The 20,450-nt window shown below is 40.7% G+C and overlaps 1 protein-coding gene across 3 annotated transcripts in view; it reads left to right on the top strand.

The window, feature by feature from the left end:
- The window catches only part of LOC131104878 (interleukin-1 receptor accessory protein-like 1), a 134,055-nt gene that overhangs the window by 46,593 nt on the left and 67,012 nt on the right, over positions 1 to 20,450 (top strand). For all 3 annotated transcript variants that reach the window (XM_058052522.1, XM_058052521.1, XM_058052523.1), the window contains one exon: positions 14,679 to 14,958. In XM_058052522.1, coding sequence (XP_057908505.1) covers positions 14,679 to 14,958 — 280 coding nt within the window. The remainder of the gene's footprint in view (positions 1 to 14,678; positions 14,959 to 20,450) is intronic.

Genomic DNA, 20,450 nt, shown 5'->3' with positions numbered 1-20,450 from the left:
GTTTGCAACCTTCTAATTGAGAATGAATAATCATTTTAGAGGCCATTAGCCTGAAAATGTCAAAATCACAAAATGTTTTTTTTTTTTGCTAACATTTTGAAGTAAAACTTTCAGAAATTCCTCTTTTGTCCATTTTTGGCAATGGCTATCCTTCTGGTAGTTTTGGTCAGACGCTAATGTACGAAGCGGTATCCAATTAAATAATGCTGGTAAAAATACAATCTAGAAATTTTGCATGTAAAGTACGAAATTTTGGACTAATACAATCAGTGAGATTATTATTATAATTATGATTATTCAACACATCACGGCTGATGGCTTATTGTTTTGCTGCATGAATGAAACGTATCAGATTACCCGGATGTACTGAGCTAACAACCTTGTTACTGAATAGAGCACATCATCACTGAGAAACTTGTATCAATATATCATTTTTTAGTTAATATCAGCCTACTTATCTCAAACTCTAATGTCACATCATACAATGATAAAAAAAACATCTTTGTTTGCAGTAGTATTTCATGCTTGGAGCAAATAACAGTGTTGGTATGCATAAAAGGTCCTTGTCATGGAGATGCACTCTTTGTGTTGCATTTTGTAACCACATCCTTTAGGTAGCAGCAAGTAATGACTAACGCATCTACACATCCTACACATGGAGAAAGGAGGACAAGAGAACGAGATAGAGAGACCCTCTCCTCCATTAATAATTCATGCTTTGCAGATCTGTGAAAAGGCAGTAAGGCTAAACAGGCTTTCATAGCTTTTCAATCAGTTACACCGTATTACACACCCGCATGGGAGAAAATGACCGATGACTCCATTGTTGGTGCAATTGCAGTTCAGCTTGATGTGTTGAGTGGAGGAGCGTAAATAGCCCGAATTGCCTTGTGTATGTATGTAAAGTGCCTTTTATTCCCGCTGATGAAGGGAATACAGCAGGTGGAAGCTCCATGACGGTGCAGCCATTTTGTTTCAGCGATCGAAGACTGATAACGGGGCCAAAGCGTGACATGTCATTTTCCCTTTGATGTTAAGAGTACTTTTACACCAGGAAAACCAGGCATGACATGAGCTGATGCGTGGTGAAAACCAATTGAGTCACATTTCTTTTTTATCAGCTTTTTTATATTTCTTTCTGTACAAATTAATTTAAAATTATGGTTACACCACGAGCCACATTTCTCCTGCCTCCCCTTCTTCTCGTTTTTCTCTCTGTAATAAGAATGTGCAATGTGTGAATTTTTTATAGTGTTATATAAGAGCCCCGTTACCCCTGGAGACCTATGTCCTGGTTCTGGTGTGTTCAAAACAAGTGCACGAGAGGGGGGGAAGCAAAGAAGTTAAGAGAGGATGCAGAGAGATGGCAAGCACCAGTGAGCGCAGGGGGAAGGAAATGGGCAAAGTGGGTCGCAGCAAAGACAGGAGGCGCATGGAGGAGTGGGCGCATGCCGCTGAGAAGCCTGTAGGGGGAGACCTTCCCGTTGCAAGGCACAACACTTGGCTCTCTGATCGCCACGTTGTGTTGTGATGCCAGACAAGAATACTCTAGGGCAACAACTGCTGCCACCAGAGAAACAGCTCCTCTGCAACTGATATGCAAATGATGTGTACACAGCTCCAGCGACAAGCGGAGATAGGAGGCAACGCGGGAGCGGGATGGAAGGAAATTGGGATAGTATGAGAGAGAGCGATGAGGCAAAATTGTAGCCTCGCATCTTTGTTTTAGAACATTCCCGCTTATTCCCTCTTGCACGCAATGGCGCACAATGAGGAGTGTCTCAGTGAGAAAATATACAACGCGCAAATGTGAGTAGCTATATCAATACAGTGGTGCTTCAGGAGTACGGCCGTTACTATAGGGGACCTATTATGCTCATTTTCCACCTTTTGTACTGAATTGTGGTCTCCTATAGAGCAGCTACACACAATAACCCGCAAAGAAACTTTTTTCAGACTTTCCAGAATCTGCACCTACTCCAGCTGTATTCCCTTTGATTTGTGCTTCCTGCTAAAACATTCATTCATTCATTCATTCATTCATTCATTTTCTACCGCTTTTTCCTCACGAGGGTCGCAGGGGGTGCTGAAGCCTATCCCAGCTTTCTTCGGGCGAGAGGCGGGGTACACCCTGGACTGGTCGCCAGGGCACATATAGACAAACAACCATTCACACTCACATTCATACCCATGGACAATTTGGAGTCGCCAATTAACCTAGCATGTTTTTGGAATGTGGGAGGAAACCGGAGTACCCGGAGAAAACCCACGCATGCACGGGGAGAACATGCAAACTCCACACAGAGATGGCCGAGGTTGGAATTGAACCCTGGTCTCCTGCTAAAACAGTCTGTTTTAATTTATTCTACCCATGGCCCCGCCCACTCCGTAATTGGTCACACGCCCAAAGTGCTTCCTAACTATGGACCCTCTGTGACATCACAAAGGAACAGTTTTACCACGCCTTTTGAAACCGAGCCATCCCAAACTTCATTCAGGGCTCACTTCTAAATACGTAAACCTCATTATTTGAAACTTGGGCATCGTTTAACACGAGAATGCAACATTCTAACTACATTTATAGGTGAGAAAATAGGTCCTTTTTAATCTGTTTGAAAGTGTCTGTTAGAAAAACCGAATCCTACAAAAAACACCCAAACATATTAACACATTTTGTCGAGAATATTTATAGTTTTGATGAGCAGAAGAGAGGAACCCTTTCCCTGAATTCAATTGTGTTCCTCAGCATCCTCAACATAGTGCTGCCACTTTCTTTGACATGGAGCTGGGGGACAATGACTTTCAGGTGGGAGTTGAGAGCATGGTTTGTAAGACACTTTACAGTTGGACTCAAACAGTGTGTAAGAGTGTGTAACAAGTCGTCGACTTGTGGGACTCTTTGATCCCGTGGAATGTACAAGAATTGAAAATGATTATGCAAAATACAACTTAGCCAAAGTCAAGGCAACATTTTAAAATAATAGTTTGAGACAGTGTATAAAGTCATGAAGACATGCAACATTTTGTACGCTACTTGGAAAATGTACTGAATCCAAAGCATATTTTTCGATGTTAACTGAAAAACACACTAACTCGGGTGCACACTTACTGAGGTTCCACTGACTATGTCTTATTTCACATGGAGGAATTTAGACAAAATAGGTGCTAGCAGCAATTTCATTCTGCTTGAATTTTTTGTGCAGTGATAAAAGATGAGCAAAACATGTTTGGCATCCCGAGAGTCTATTTGCCTTCCTGACAGAAAGCTCAAGCATCTGTGACAGCTCGGCTCCATTACCCAATCTTGGGCTCTGGGCCAGCACCAAGGGATAGATAAGCTTGATAAGACATGTGGCGAGCTGTGACACAGAGGCAGCGTGTTGTTTTTTATGGAATTATTAATTTATTTATTTTGTAAACTCAAATGACTATTTCTCTTAGTATGACAATCCACCCTAAACCGAAGCTACCTGTGCTTCCCTCTGTTTAATTTTTTTTTATTATTAATTCAGATTCTGGTTGTGAAAATGTTTAAGCCCAAAGCTTGAATTTGTTTCTGTGCAAAAAGTCTGACGACTGGACAGACCAAAGCAACACAACAATTTCGGCACCAAATTGATGAAGTGATGATAACCTACAGTACCTAGCCTTAGGCACCTGTTTATTTTATTCTTTGCCAGCTGACATTATCATGATCGTTAAGTCCATGCCGCCTACGTGATCCTTACACGATTGCCCTATTCCTGCTAATGAAGCCTACTGCACACGGCCTGGTGCCTGTCACCCTGCCAAAGCTTTGCTTCAGCTTGATTGCCTCTGGTCCACCTCATTTATTTGTTTATTATCATTAACGGAAAGACTGGATCTATTTTCTTACTGGATACAGCAGGAAATCCATTAATGAACATGCCTGTTAAAACGAAGATGAAAGGAGCAGTTAATTATCGCCTGAACATTCTGTGACACAGATTCATTTTGTTTGAGAAAAAAAGAAAGTCATTACCAGCAATTCCATTTATAAATGTGATGAGATTTAAGTTGCATATGTTAAGGAATAAAACAAGCCTGACAAACTTCCCTTGCAGTATAGCAGTTTTGGTTTGATAGTCTTTGTCCATTCTGCATGTTTTCCAGACTGAGGAAATGTAAATAGTGGCTTAGTTGCATGTCGGTCAATCAGACTGCTAATTTTCAGAAAATAAAATCTGACTTGTGAGCTATGGCTCAGTAGTCTGCATCCAAATTTGTGGAGCTGCTAAATTGGTTTTAGGAGCTCCACAAATTGTCACTGCATCGTTAATCTGCAGTGAGACATCTTGATCCTACATCATATACGGCTGATTCCGCGGCTGATCAAATTGTGTTCCTGGTACAATTAAGAATATGCTGTTTTTGCCACTCTTACCAAAAAGAAATTTAACAAATTATTATTTTATGTATATTAAACGTGGTTTTACCGTGTATATGTGTATGTATTTATTTCTGTACGTACACATTCATGTCACACTGATCAGCTGCCTCTTCTCTCCAAAACAAGTCCTCCATATACTTATCACCTGATTCAAATCGCCTTAGTCATATGGGTTTAGACACTGGATCAGATGTAAATAAATTCATGTAAGCACAAAGTTGTTGTCCGTGCATTCTTGTGCCTTAATAGAAACAGTCAACTTGGCGAGGGTTAATTAGCATATCGGTCTATGAGTGTTGTGAGTGGCTGTCATACGTGATCTCCTGTGGGTCTGTACTCGAATGACTTGTACTGCTTAAAATCACCAATTTATCATTGAAATCTTCTTTAGTGACTGCTTATTCATGATATGTGGAAAGGATTCCTTTTCTGTCGCCTACAGTGCTGGGTACGAGGAGGCGACTGGAGTGGCTTGTTATATCATCATCAGCCCTCATCATTATGCACACCCTCATCAAAATTCAGAATATTACAGTCCGCCTCACTAACACATCATCAAGAAAGAGGCATGTTGTTGGTTTGTTATTTCAAATCAGCCATTGAAGTAACTAGGGTGGTTTGAGGTGCAGGGTAATAAAGTGAGGTGGTGGGGATAAGGGCAGACAGGCGTCTATCTATATCACATGGTATGGGTCTATCTGGTGTGCCTCTTTCGTCATGGTTTTAATCATCTCTGGTGACCTTGGCGGCTGCCTCACTGGAGGTATTTGCGCAGCGCTGCATGAATATGCATGCAACTGACGGCCTCTCAGCTTGTCTTAGAGTCTGAGGTGGTCTGTCTCTTTCAATCTGCTTTTACAGCACTTCTTGTCCTCACCCCCTCTCTCTTTTTTGTCTTGCTGCGCGTTTCTCTGTCACATACTCTCATGGACCACAACATGAGCTACATTTGTACAATCCAGTGACATGACGTCAGGGGAGGAAGGAGGTGAGGTCATAATAAAAAAATGTTAACACAAACCAAGTTTTTATAGTTTTACATGCAGAAAACAGTTTGAAATGCATATAATGGATATAAGTAGATAAATCAAGTGTTGGTTAGCGAAGACTACACTGTCAACCGTTGATAACATTGGAGACGGGTGACGGACCTGACGTCTGGTTCCTGTTTCCATGTATTTGTAAGCTGCTAACAAGGACATTTTGTTTTTAAAGTGGGACTCACACAGTGAGTGAGATGTGCACCATAATGTACACTGAACAGAAAATGTACGCAAACCCACTGTTAGTGTTCCTTAACTGGGGCGTACGCTAACCAAGGTTCCAATGTACTTCATCTTAGACAAATTTTCAGCCACAAATTGACACTCCAGTACTGTATGTGCAAACAAATTACAAATCCTGTTGTTCATTTTCTTGACATCTTGCAGATCTAATTTGGAGATTCAGTTCCAATTGAGCAATATTTTACGATGTTCCAAGTTCCCAAAATGATAATAGGCCTAATGATAATGTCACACGTTCTTTATATCTACAGATTTGCTGCACACATTTGTAGATGTAATATAGATTGCAGCCCAAAGAAGAGTAATTGCAACGCTTCTACTTGGAGCAAAACAGCTTGGTTTCATTTGGATCAGTAAAATAAACAGTTTGTTTCAGCCAACTGATGTGTGTTTGGCTTGAAGAATGTCTGCATAGTTATGTAAACTCTAAATGACCTGACTAGATTGGGCTCAGCTCTTAATTGGTTTCATAGTTTTAAGAGTTTCTGACCTACATTCAAGCAACGTGTAAAAAAACAACTGGAATTTAAAAAAAAAAGTTCAGTTACTATTATGAGTGGAAATACGGCCGGGATGAAATCTTTTGTTTATCATGTTTGCCCTCAAAGTTTGTTGGAGAGATTTCATAGTGTTTTTTCATTCCAGTTGCGACTTAATTAATTTTCAGAAGGTTCACAGCTTGACACAGCACAACAAACAACTTTATAATCTTGTGTGTGTGTGTGTGTCTGTGTGCGTGTACATACAATTTGTTGACCTGCTTATTTCTGCAGTGGGGTGTAAAATTGGAATACTAACACAGGGAGAATCTCATACTAAATAATAGTAAAATTGCATATTAATACTGTATTATATGAAGTATATCTTATTTTCAGGCTTGTTACAAAGTTTTTCAGTATTCATGTCACATGGATGTCCCTGATAAACATTTTTATGCATGTGGGATAAGCCAGAATTATTCCCTGAATAAACTGTCTTCTGTCAGCATGCTGTTCCAAAAAGGATGATTTTCCTTCATTTTCTTTCAACGCAGTGAAGGACCAAAACAAAATGATCACCTCTTGTGCAGAAATATGAGAGGAAGTAGCGGCAGAGGCATTTCTTCCTGATATCGTTCGGGTATAGTTTTGTCTGTAATTGAATTGTGGTGAGAAGCAGGTTGGTAATCAGAGTACAGCAGGTAGTTTTTCCTCTCACTGTGTTTGACAATCATTTCCTTTAATGACTACACTGCGGTTCCAGGCCAGCAGGTTTCCCTCCGTTGGTTACCATCCGTGTGGCCTGTGTTTGCACCTGCTAAGATTTTGTCGCTGCCCAGCAATCTGATGATTCCGTCTTTTATTTCTCACTATAAAGGACTGATTACACAACACCGTTTTTTTTAACCACTGATGACATATTCTGCCCCTTTGTCGACATGACGGGCACTTAAAAAAAAAATGAGGACATGCTCATACAAGGATATTTGATGACCGTGGTGGGCTTGGGTTTGTTTTCCCTTCCCTCTCCTGGCCCCCCCATGACCTGTGCTCATGCTGTGCTTTTGTGCCATGGCCCGTTGCCTGTCCCATCACTTCTATGCTTTTACTGCAATTTCCCTGACTTTGTGGTGCCACTTTGATGTTTTGGAAAGCAACACTTTCAGATATGCTACGAAGTTTGGTTTTTGCTCTTTTCTTCACAATTTTCCTGTTTCCTTTTTTTTTTTTCCTTTTTTTTCTTACATTTTGCAAATATTTCAATCTTTCACATTTGTGTAAAAACATTTAAAAATGAAATTTTCCTGATAATATTCTCAGATTATTAATTATTTGAACCTTTTTTCTTTAGAATCATTTTTCCGTTTAATATTTGGACACCATTCTTGTCAAATGACTGCTGTATTCCATTTGTTAAAAACTGTATTTCAACTTTCTTTTCATCAATTTTCTTGAGATGGTTTCATGGTTTTACTTCCATAATATTTATCAGAATAAAGTCAAATTACTTTATTTCCATAGTATTTTGACTTTATTCTTGTAGCATACAACTTTTGTTTTGTTTGTTCTGTTTATGTCTCATAATACTACAACTTAAAACTAAATAAAATAATTCATAATAAGAAAATACTTTATGTTACTAAAATTATGTTATTTGTTTAGACTACAACTTTTTTCTTCAAATATATTGACTTTATTCTTGTCAAATTATTGAGTTTTTTCCATTTCTGGATTGTGCTGCAGGCCAATAAATGTGTCACGGGCCACAAATGGTCCCTGTGCCACTCTTTGGACACTCCTGTTCCAGAATGAAAAGACAAGAGACAAGAACACATTCTGGCTCAAGAACAATAGGGATATCATGAATATCTTCAATTAAGAACTGGCAACGTCATTCCACATCTGCTGAATCATTGGGAATCACCTTGAATGATTTCCTAGGGTATCTTCCACGTGCAGCTTGTGGAGACCTTGCTGTCCAATCATTTCTCCATCGTCATTTTCTTTCTTCCTTTGAACTGCGGCCACCGCCTCCCACTTTTCTTTGCCAGAATTGAATACCTTGTAGATAACGGATAACAATTGGAAGACAATCGGGTCGGGAGCGAGCAGCGGTGAGGATGAAGAAGTACAAAGGCGGAGGGGCAGGAAGGAGATGAGGCTCTGTAGTTAACAGTGTGGGAAAACGGAGACCAAGAAATGAGGTCAGAGTTGGCATCTTTGAACAGAGACCCGCCAGGACACCTCTGGCTGCTGGCATTGTTGCATATTCTCATCATCTTATCAGCTCTCAGGCGACTCTCTATCCATCTGCAACAGTGCTATTTTGCACCCAACTCTCATTTCATGAGATCGCTTGAGCATGACGCCCAAATGGTGTGTTGGTCTCTGTAGTGGACCGGCAAGGGTCTGAGTCACCAACTTAGAGCGCCCACGCCGCCATGATACAGTGCAGGAGAACCAGGGTGGGTAGAGAGGTTTGCATGGTCGCCCTCACGGGTGTTTTGTAGCTGTGTGAGTGAGACGGTGCACCCGCTTGTCCTGTGTGCGTGGTCATGTCTGCAATGCAGCACTTCCTGTTGTTTACGTGCTGGGTTTCAGCGCCTCCCAAGGCGCTTGGTTAGATGAGCGGATTACAGGCATTGTGGGAATGCAGGAGGATGATTTTTTGATTATGTGGTGCTCTCTCTGGAGAAGAAACCACAAGATGAGTTTTACATCTGTTTATCTAATGTCTCTGTAAAGGAGGCAATAGCTGGGAGGAAGTATATTGGTAGTGGATTAATATAATGTTTCTTTCGCCCTGGTCGAATCATTTGTGGTTCAGTTTGTGTTTAGAGCAATGCTAAAAATGATGGGCTCCCCTTATACATCAATAACTTCCATTACTGATACTGAAGGAACACAACAGCGGTCATTAATCCGTTCCAGATGCTCCGACTCAAACCAAAATGTACTCTAACCAAATAAATAGTTCCCAAAGGAAATAATGCAAATCCAATTAATTTGTTCCAGGAAGCAAAAGGTGAATGGAAGTGATAGATGAACGTTTCTTTCTTGATTGTTGACAAAGAAACCATGTTTGTGTTTTATTTCTTCAACTAAATAGTGTTTCTCACCTCACTTTATTTGGCCCCTTTGGGGGTTATTTTGCACCTGTGACCAAAAGAAAAGCAAAGACCTGTGTTTGCGTGTTAAACCGAAAAACCTTAAAAGTGGCGAACACTAACCAAGGTATATACGTAGTGTATATGTGTATGGTATGCTGGAGCCTATGTGACCCGGAGAAAACCCACGCACACACAGGACATGCAAACTCCACACAGAGTCTCCACACAGGTGGAGAATCAAATTCAAGTCTTCCCGATCCACTGATTGTTTGGCCTAACCACTCGCCCACCATGCGGCCAAGTTTCATTTATTGTGTGATTAATTAATTTATTTATATGATCCCATGCCAAGTACCCTCGAGAGTTCCGGTTTACACAAAAATTCAACATCACAAGGAACGCAACTTTTTTGTAACCCAAGGACCGCCTCTATTTCTCTATTCTAACATATACAATCCTTTAAAAACATAATAAAATGAACCATGGCAACATAACAACTCATCCTCAGAATGCACAACAAGTGAAAGCATTTTATCACATTTCTCAGAAGGCACGGTAGTTGAAATGATTAGCATAAACACTTAAATAAAACAAATGCGTTTTCATTTAATTAGATTTTCAGGTATTATGGATTAGAATGTTATTTGTTTATACTAGAATGCTCTCACTTTTTGAGCGATGAAGTAAAACATGCAAATGCATTTCATGCTTGACTGTACTTGGAAATGTTGTGTGAAACATTGTGATGGTACATGAGATTGCATTGACGGGAAACAGCATCATTGTCATTGGCAAGGCAGCACCAGCTCACCCACATTGGTGGCGCTTAGTATCGGAATAGCAGCAGAGACAGCTATAGTGTTGTGTTCCTACTAGCTTTGGCATTACATTGTAACATCACTGTTCAGAATTGTGTGTCGAGCTTGTACAAACGTTGCAAACAACCATTCATCCCCTTGTTTTCGTCTGTGGAATTTAGGTCAAAGTACCCAAGCGATATGGTGATGGCTTGAAAAGAGGCCGCTTTGTTGTATAAAATAAATGGATAAATAAATAATGAGTGTGCACTGAGGATAGTCGGCTGTGGGTGCCGAAACATCTCTCCGTTGCTTCTTCCAAATCAATGACAGGAAGACACTCTCTGGAGGCCATGTCCAATCGGGAGGGCCAAATGAGATCTATTAAAAATTGAAGACAACGTGATTGCAAGCATAGTTTATTTTGTAATGGACAGAAAAAAATTATTCATCTACATACACTACTGGTCAAAATTTTAAGACCAGTTGAAAATTCACATTTTGTCCTGTTGGATCTTAAGGAGGTTCTAAGTCAAGCTTCAAAATGCAAAATAATGAGACAAAAATATTTTTGAGAAAGCAATCCATTGCGGTGCATTGCAATTCATTGAAATAAGCCGTTCATTGCAGGATCAAGACTACAGCCTTTAAAAGCCACCATTTTTGCAAAAATGTATTCAGTTTTTGTCAGTTCTTCACACTGTCATGATTGCTTGATGGCAAAGGCAAAAAAGCTTTCTCACTTTTATGCATGTGATTATGTAGCCTTCCAGAAGCTAGGGACAGATGTTAAGTATTTTAGTATCAGTAATACAGAGAGGAAATGTGAACATTGACTTTGCAAGTCGAGTTAGTCTGGAGCCCTGCAATGAAACAATTATTGGTGAAGGGCGTCAAATGTCAGCTGGCTATCTGGACATGTTGCAGGGGGCATCCGTCATGCATGAAGGCCCCCGTCTGTGTGGTGATAATGACTAGGTTTTTCAACAGGACAGCATTGCAGTTTATAATAGCCAACAAAGGACATCTACAGCAATAACGTCACTCTTTTGGACCATCCTGCATGTCCGCCTAATGTAAATCCAATTGAGAACATTTGGAGATGAATGCAAAGGGACGTTTACAAAATGTTCAATTCAGTGAAGCCTCATGGAAAAACACTGGCATGAAGCATGCTGGAAATAATTTTTGAGGTGGTTAACAAAAATGGTGCAGCGACAGTTTTTTTTTTTTTTTTTGGGAGGGTATTTGGTTTCTCAACATTTGTTTGTGTCGGTCCCATTTCATTTTGCATGTTGAAACTCTTTTTAGAACCTCCTTGTACTTGCATACAAATGGAAGCTTAGTGGCTGTCAGGGAAGAACTGGTGGGAGCAAGGCAGCCGAGCAAAAAACATCATCGAGAGAAAAGTGTATGGCCAGTAAGAAAGAGCATAGCTAGTGGAAGTCACAAATTAATATGAGATGTAAAATGTTTTGGTAAAATGTTTAATTATTGTAACTCATTTGAATTTTTTGTTTGAATAGGATTTTCAACATTCAATGAGTTTCATTGAGATATTGTCTACTTCAATTGCATATCTTTGTTTAAAGTCTTCTTTCATGTTTCATTGATTCTAATTCTTCTGATCTTCTTTAGCTTGATTTAAATTTTAGTTGTGGTCTGATCCAATGTCTGTCCCCGGATACGATTTTACAACCTTGATCATATTTCTAAAGGATTTAATTACCATAATATAGCCATAATGTGATTTCTGTAGATGTCACTAGGACATCGCCATGTGGAGAGTACATGCTGCTTTTCGAGTTGATCTCATGACTAGCTGTGGGAAATTCCTCAGTAGGGTCCCCATCCTTTCTGAGGAAGCCTGGACATTTTCTTTCCTATACAATGCTCAAGGTTGACATCAAACCAACTGTTGTTACCGTCGGGTGTTAGTACCATGGTGTATTTCTTGGTATGTGTACTTACATCAACATGTATTTTCAACCTACTGACCTAAGCAGACCTGGGCAAGCAGACCCGAATCCATCCATCCATCCATCCATATCCGAGGTTGGATGGTGCCAAGGGCAGCTGCCTAAATTTGTCCGGCTCCTCCCAGTAGATTCCGAGGCATTTTGACTCATTTTTGACACATTACTCAAATACTCGATTCACTTTAGTGAGTGACTTTTAAACACTCGAGTCAGTAAAAGGAATCGAGTTTCCCATCAATACTCCATGTGACGTCTACATGCTCGATGATGCTGTGTGCTTTTCTAGTTGACATTTGAATATTTATTTAAAAAAATTATATTGTAATGTTTCTGCAAGCTAATATTGTTCAAGTTCCAGTGTTTTTTTTTGTATTGAAAATGATGACATTATTACTTGTAAGGATTTAGGACATATGAATCTAAATAAAAAAATCTTTGGAAGTGACTGTCTTACCTCCATCCTTCAAGTTATGTCCAGTAAATAATTAGCTAGTTCTTGATCAGAGAATTGCAGACCTTTTTGTTGTCATAGCAACTTGGCGACTTAGCCAAAAAGAGCAAGCAACTTGAGCTGGAGGGCTTGTTGGTGAGCACACACTGTCGCCGCCATCATTAGAATGTCTAAATTTGTTTCTTTTGTTTTTTTTATTGTCTGTCTTTTGGTAACACTAAATTAATGACGGGATTTCATTTTTATGTTTGGAGGATGGTGGCAATACTGTGTATTTGAACATCATGTTCTCAGATCAAATGGAGTTCTTGTCTCATTGTTATTATTTTAGCACTTTCAGCACACAGTGGAAGTGCGAGTCACATGGAGTTTGAAAATGTGTAGCACAAATACCCACACTGAAACATGAAATGTACCTCAGCATGATGGCACTTCAGTTGTGTTTGGTTTTTTAAGAAAACGTGGGCTACAACAGCAGGTGAAGCCATTTGTAAACAAAGTAGGTACAACAGCAAGACAGGAACAGAGATAGAAAAGAGGGACAGTAAAACCAGGCAAAAGTGTGTTTTTGTATCAGTTGATAAGGCAGTTTGAGGCTCCAGAGCAGCATCACCCCTTTCAGTTGGAATATCCCGAGAGAACTGCTGCATTGAGAACACAGTATGTCAAGTGTGCAATATTCAGTCCTATTATATCAAAAGTAAGTCTAATTCACGACAAAAGCTATATGTGACAAATCAATGAAGCAGTCGTTGCCATGCGGCACTGGTTACCATGGTGATTTACACCAATTAAATGTGTACCAGCTTGGTAACATTTCAGAATGAGGCACTGCTGAAGTCTTAACGATTTCATCAGTGATTAAGCTGGTCCACGACAGCCGTCACATCTCCAAGATAGAGAAATATGTCAGTAATCATTTTCTGACATGTCCAACCTCTGTATCATCGTGACATGCAGACAAAGGGCTTATTAAAAAGAGAGTTTGTTCAAGACACGTTTTTTGACACTTTGACACACGATTTTTCATGTGACTTGTGTGTATTTACAGTAGGTGGCTTGTACCATATGTGACCAATCATGGTCTAGTACAGGGGTCTCAAACTCAATTCACCTGGGCTCCACTGGAGCTAGGGTCTGAGCAAGGCTGGGCCGCATCAGGTTTTCAAAAAAAAAAAAAAACACATTTATTAAAAACAGAAAAATGAATAAACTTTGCTTTGGTTCCGATTGGTTCCGAAGAAAAGCTCTGATAAAACATTCCACTGTTGTCAAATATTTTAATTTTTATTATTCTGCACAAAATAAGATGAAAAATAAATCAACAAATCAAGAATAAAGAAAATCAACCAATCAGTAATAAATAAATATAACAATAATAATAAAACGGCAAATAATAAAAACTTAAGAAACCACATATAGTTGGTGGGTAGACAAATATTTTTTTTTCAGGTTAAAATGAACAAAGCATTATTAGAGCCCTGTAGACATGACAAAACACGACTATAGTCACATTTATACTCTTTTTATTTACAACATATTACACAACTGCAGGGTCTTGAGACACATGCTAACTCGCAAACTAGAGAGCTAGTGACCTAAACGGTAGCCTTCAGGTTATTTCCTTTAAACTTAAATAGCCAAAAACTTACCACTTCCACACGGATAGGGAGGATAACTATTAACAGTTATTTAACCTTTAGCATGAACATTAATCAAACGTAATAATTTTTTCTGGGTACATGATACCATACAGCATCCATATCAAACTTGCGCAGGCCATACTAACATTAAACTTTCATATCAAGGCGGGGGCCTTAACTAGCCGCGTGTTTGAGACCACTGGTCTAGTACATGAGTTCCCACTCAATGACAGTACAAACGTGAGTTTGCAGAGTTGTCTACGCAGCAATTAGTCCAGAGTGTAGTCTACCGAACTCCAGTGGAATATGTGCACTGAGCTCAGTTCAACCAGAACAGTCTACTGTATGCGCTAGAAAGTGCATGGATGGATGTATCCATTGTGTCCTGTATCCATTGTTGCCATCCTGTCATGCCCTGCAAATTAAAATGGCCACGTACTTAAACATGAATATGATTACAATAACAATTTGTCAAAGAAAAAGTCCCTCCTTTAATACTTCCTTTATGTTCTTGTCTTGCAGTGGAAGGATGCACTGACTGGTCCGTGGACTATCTGAAATACAAGGTGCTGCTGGGCGAACCTGTTCGGATTAAGTGTGCTTTATTCTACGGATATATCCGGGCCAACTACACGCATGCTCAGAGCACAGGGCTCAGCCTGATGTGGTACAAAAGTGCAGGGCACGGTGACTTCGAAGAGCCCATCAGTTTTGACGGCACACGGATGAGCAAGGAGGAGGACGCCATATGGTTTCGACCAGCTGAAATGGACGACGTGGGGTACTATTCCTGCGTATTAAGGTACAGTCAATACTGTCACATCAAAGTAATGTCTTTCACTTCCTTTGGGGGTCAGGGTCCATCAAATGAGATTCAAGAAGAAGCCAAAAGCCTGCGCTGTAAACTTAATGTTTAAGGCGTCAGGGAGTGACCAATGTATAGCATCACCGACTGGCAACCGTTACATAAGCTGTGCTTATTTTTTAGTAATTACTTCAAGTGCTGGTTTCCTGCAGGTGTTGATCTATCTTGTATCTGTCACTATGGTACTCACCATGAATAGACACTGGCATTGCTTCCTCAACACTTCTCTGTTTGGTAAGATTGACAGCATTTGGATACCAAAGGACATGATGGGCATTGAGTGAGCTCTGTGTTATTGTGCAGTCAGGCAGAAAGTAGGGATTTGATACAGGGATGAATTGTTGCTTTGACACCATTCAAAGCCCAAATACCCCCTTGCAAGGTCAACAAAAAGTCTCAAACTGAATGAGTCTTTGCCTTGCAATAGCGTCTTTGTCTGGCATGGGTAGACATTCTCAACTGAAAGCCGTCGTCTGGAATTACATGCACCGACTCATTCTTATTTCAGCCCGGGTGCTGAGGATGCTATCTGTGCCCCTGATTTGTCAATCATGAACAAGTTGCACATGCGCATTTCAGTGCTCGTGCTCTCGTCACCTTTTGTGTTTGCTCAGATGCGTTTAAACGAGTCTAAGGTCTTTGTCATAAACTTTCACAAACACAAGCATGTGCACAACATGTCAGTTCTTTGCTCCCACAAGACCAGCTGCAACTGACAGGAACTTAGGAAGCCTCCAATTTGTGAGCAGAAGCAGGCCAACACACACTTACACACACACACGTGCACACTTGACATTCTGAGCATGCAGGCCTGTCTCTTTTGCTCTCTTGCACCCACTCCTTCACACACACACACACACACACACAGATCCGTGGCCACATAACGAGGGAGCGCATACGTCACGTATAGTAAAAGAACGCAGAGCAGATGAGCAGTGCTGTGTGTCAAATCGAGGTCAGCACTCAGCTGTTTCAGATGTTATACCCTGAGGAGCATTGTCGTATGCGAAGCAAAACCATCTGCAGTGGCAAAGTCTGTCACTTAATGCAGAGTGGCAGAGAACACACACACACACACGCAAGCTTTCAGGTTGTAATTCCTCAGCCCTGCTGCAAGAGTCTCGATTAGCTAATTAGCATCAGAAAGATTCCACTTCCTGCTTAAACATTTCTAGCGATAACATTTTTGGACGTGTTTGTTCACAATGTAGTTGCTTTGTAGGCCGAGAGTTGTTCTATTGATGAATTAATTTACTTGCCGCGATTCTCCTATCAATTTTGGGATTTTAATTTATGATCTCTCCTCTCAGCTCGCTAAAACCAAAACAGTGTATTATAATAAAACAATACGTGTATGCAAACATCTGACCGCAGATGTTTACTGTAAGTAAAGCACTCTTAAATTGTGCGCTTAGCTGTCTATTCATTTCTATTCTAGCGGCTGTTGGCTGTATAATTGGGTTACTTGACTGCATCTCATTTATCAGTTATCCTAAGTCTCCTCTCGTAGCTGTGATTCCTCATACACCAACAGGAGCACACACCTGTTCTGCAAGCTGAGCAGAGCAGAGACCGTACCGCCTCCTGGCAGGTAGATAATGTTTAACCCTTGACCAACGCATTTATGCTGGCACGCCGCCACTGTCGTCTGCTATTAATGGGTTCCCTGCATCAGCCACGATGTCTGTGTTGTCAACAGCAGAGAATCATGGGAGGGGAGTAAAATTAAGGATGGAGCATGCAGCTGCGTGCACTGCTAACGTGAATGCATCTCACCGTACACATGTGGACACACAGACATTCCCCTACATGGGCTGTATTAGTATTCGCAGGCAGGCGTTGTTGGTAATCTCTCATGGAAATGACAGTCAGAACGGGCCGCCCAGAACACTCAGTCATTCAGCTCCAGCCCCGGCCTGTCAATTGATCCAACCCAACTGTCAAACCGTATAAGAGACGCCTGACTAAGAAGCATCAGGGATGGTTTGTACCACCTCGGATTGAGGATGATGTGTAGCTTAAAGATGCTGTTTGTGTTCTCACCTGAGGCTTGACTGTGTCTTCCAAAAAAGGCCCATAGCAGTTAGTGATGGCTTTTACGATTATCACCCAAGGCATCGCAAATCAACTTATTCGAGGAGCTACAATGAAAAGAGAGTCTAATCTTTTCAGATATTGTTGTGTTGTACAACTTCTGGGCTGCCATCTTCTTGGTACGGAACTCGCTGTAGACTTAGGACCACATTTTGAATTAAAACAAAGTGCTCTTGGCTGAATGTAGGCATACCTTCTCCACATCATATCTGATGATGTTTTTATCTTCAGCGGCTAGCGTGGCTGCACAGGACATTGTGAGGAAGAGGATGCTGTTCACAGATGAAGAATACATCAAATAATTGTATATAAAAATATTAGTACGTCTATTCTATTCGGGATGTCTGATATTATCGGCCAGATATTGGCATAAACATGTAATTTCGATCAATATCAGGTTTTTTCCTTATAATGCCAAAGTCATGAAAAAAATGAGTCACTAGCGAGCTGTCTTCCTTGTGGCAGTTCTTCTCTGGCAAAATAGAGCTGGAAAGCTAATAGCACAGTTCATTGTTTTTATCAGCTTTTTAAGTCCACTTTTTCCAACAATGACGGTATAGAATATAAACGCTTTGGGAGAGTTCTTTTTTTTACTTGCTGAACAGAACTTCCTGCTGTGGCTATTGTCTCAGTGTAAGGTAATGATCCAAAAGGGCATTATTATTGTCTTCATGCTATTGTGCGCGTGTGTGTTGCTGTAAATGTAGTCCCATGCTAGGGGAGCTGAGTGGGAATAGAAAGTGACGCAGGAGGTTCCGATTTGAATTTTAGCTTGCTGTGGGTTACGGCCACAACATTAGCCTGTGGAAGGGATTATTGTTGAGATGTAAATCAAACCTGCAATAAGTCTGATGTTTTGGCAATCAAGTCTGCTGTGCGTGTGTCTCACTGAACATTACATTACTGATACGTACCGAGGGACCAATGTAGAATACTACATATGGTCATGTCTTTGAATGTGTCTTCTGAATGCCTTCTATTTGTATTTTAGTTCATTTTGCCAGTTTTTTGCTTGAAAATGATAAATCCCAATGCGTGGACGCGGACTACTAGTGAGACACAACGTTAGCAAGCAAACGCTAATATGAATGGTAAATTGAATGCCATATCCCAGCGTGGAGGTGCAGTGGACCCTTTGTCTCAACAGTCAACGCTTACTGAGGCATTTGGTTGGTAAAGTCAATATAAACAAAACAGCACAAAATGGTGCGCACTCACAGCTCGCTGCATTGCAATATAAATGCAACCTTTCAATACGGTTGAAAAACATTTTGGGATATGTTACAAATGTTTGACATACAGTACAGTACCAATTGCCTGGGAAAACGTACGACATGTACATGTCACAAACAACAATCCCTGAACTTTGTAACCAAGTGAAGAAAGACATTGAAGGACATCAGAAACATTGCATTTCCCGCCATCACAGCTCAAATATGATCCCCTGCATTACATTAGTTACATTTGTTTAACTACATGTCTATGTCTATGTGTCTGGGGTTTTTTTTTATTGGAGTGGGTTCTTCTCACAATGGTCTACAGTAATGCTTTCTTCAATGGCTCCTATAGATGTGGAAAACCCATAATAGCGAAGCGCATGACACCTTTTGCACAGCTGTAGAGATGTTTGTGTGTGACCTTGGACCAACAAATGTGGTCACATTAGAGTTAGAACAAATACAGTATGTGCAAAATGCTCGTTAAAAAATCAAGTCGCAAGCATAAAGATGAGCTGTCAGGCTTATGAAAAGGAAAATGAGTTCCCCAAAGACGCTTGCTTGGAAATGACAGAACGTTCCGATGGCATGTGAGAGTCACTGTCAGTCGACACACAAAGACACATGTCTCTTCCATTCAAACCTCTATACTCGAGGCCAGAGCTGTCAAAGGACCTCAGGGACACGATTGCACAACTGCACCAGACTGGAATGGACTTCGAGACCATCAAGATGCTTGGTGAGAAAGAGACCATGATGGAATGGAAGAAATACAATACATTGCGTAAGGATGATTCTGAGAAACTTGATTGACCAGCCCAAACTTACACGGGCCAAGCTGGTTAGTGATCTCAAAGGAGTTCGGACCGCAGTCACCAAGAAAACCAATATGTCCCCACTGCTCAAGAAGGTGCATCTGTCTGACTTTTGCCCGTCAACGTGAATCAGACAAGACTTGAGAGAACGGGATGTGGTCCGATAAGGCCCAAATGAAGTCATTTGGCATCAACTCATGTTTGGACCCAGAAGAATGGTGATTACGTCCTGAAGAACATCATCCCTTCTGTAAAACATGGAGGTAGAAACATTCTGCTTTGGGTTTGCTGTGCTTCTGTGCTTGCCGCAAATGTTTGTCCCCCAAATACGATGCAACATTTTGCATTGGGATCAAATTTATTTCATAGCATTTTTCGAGATTTTTTCATTCTGTCTCACTCAGTCACTATAAATCTGCTATAAAATTCTGGACTCTCCATTTCTTTGTAAGGTGCTGAATTTGTGAAATCAACAGGGGGTCAAAGACTGATTTTTTTTTTTACCTCTTTTTGACCATTTTCCTGCCTGTTACTAAAAGCCACCACTATTTTCTTTGTAAAGTTATAAGTCATTCCAGGCTGCATTAACGTGCAAATGTTCATGTTTCACTTGCACTTTGATGGCTGTCTGGCTTCGTGGGCATGTTTTATACAGTACTCCCATGGAAAAACATAAAAGGGGTAATTACTTAAATTACCCCACCTTAAGTCCCCGCTGGTGATATAACTGCAAGTGGTTGGTAGACTATGGGTCTGTATGGTACTTGACAGCTCCACACGATAACCCGCATAGAAAGCTTTGTAGAGCTCTATAGAGCTGTAGAGCTCTAAGCTTTGTAGAGACAGATTCTGCACCTCTTTTTGCAGTCGTTCCACTGACTTTCTGCTTCCGACCCAAAGAGTCCCCAACTCCGCTCTGATTGGTCACACGTCCAAGCAGTCCCAAGGACTCCTGGATACATTGGTCCACATTTACTGAGCACAGGCTAGCGCGTCAGTAGAAATTAGTGTTAGAAAAAAACTCTTGGCGTGCACAGCCATCTAAAAAGTCCCCTTTAAATGAAAGGGGACCTATGGTGCTTTTTACCAATTTTGACCTATTATGATGAAAAAAAGTTTGGGATGGCTCTGAAATCTCAGTTTCCAAAGGCGTTCTAATACTGGAAATTTGTGATGTCACAGATTACCGGGCTTCCTTACATGGGCGTGCACTGTCGGTCAGATAAGCTTTCTGCCCTCACTCAAGTTCTGCTTCTCACTTGACGCTGTTAGCAATGTCTCCCAGGAAGTGTTTTTCCGTGTA

This window comes from Doryrhamphus excisus, chromosome 16, assembly GCF_030265055.1.
Source record: "Doryrhamphus excisus isolate RoL2022-K1 chromosome 16, RoL_Dexc_1.0, whole genome shotgun sequence".
NCBI lineage: Eukaryota > Metazoa > Chordata > Actinopteri > Syngnathiformes > Syngnathidae > Doryrhamphus > Doryrhamphus excisus.
This window is presented reverse-complemented; position numbering and strand designations above follow the sequence as displayed.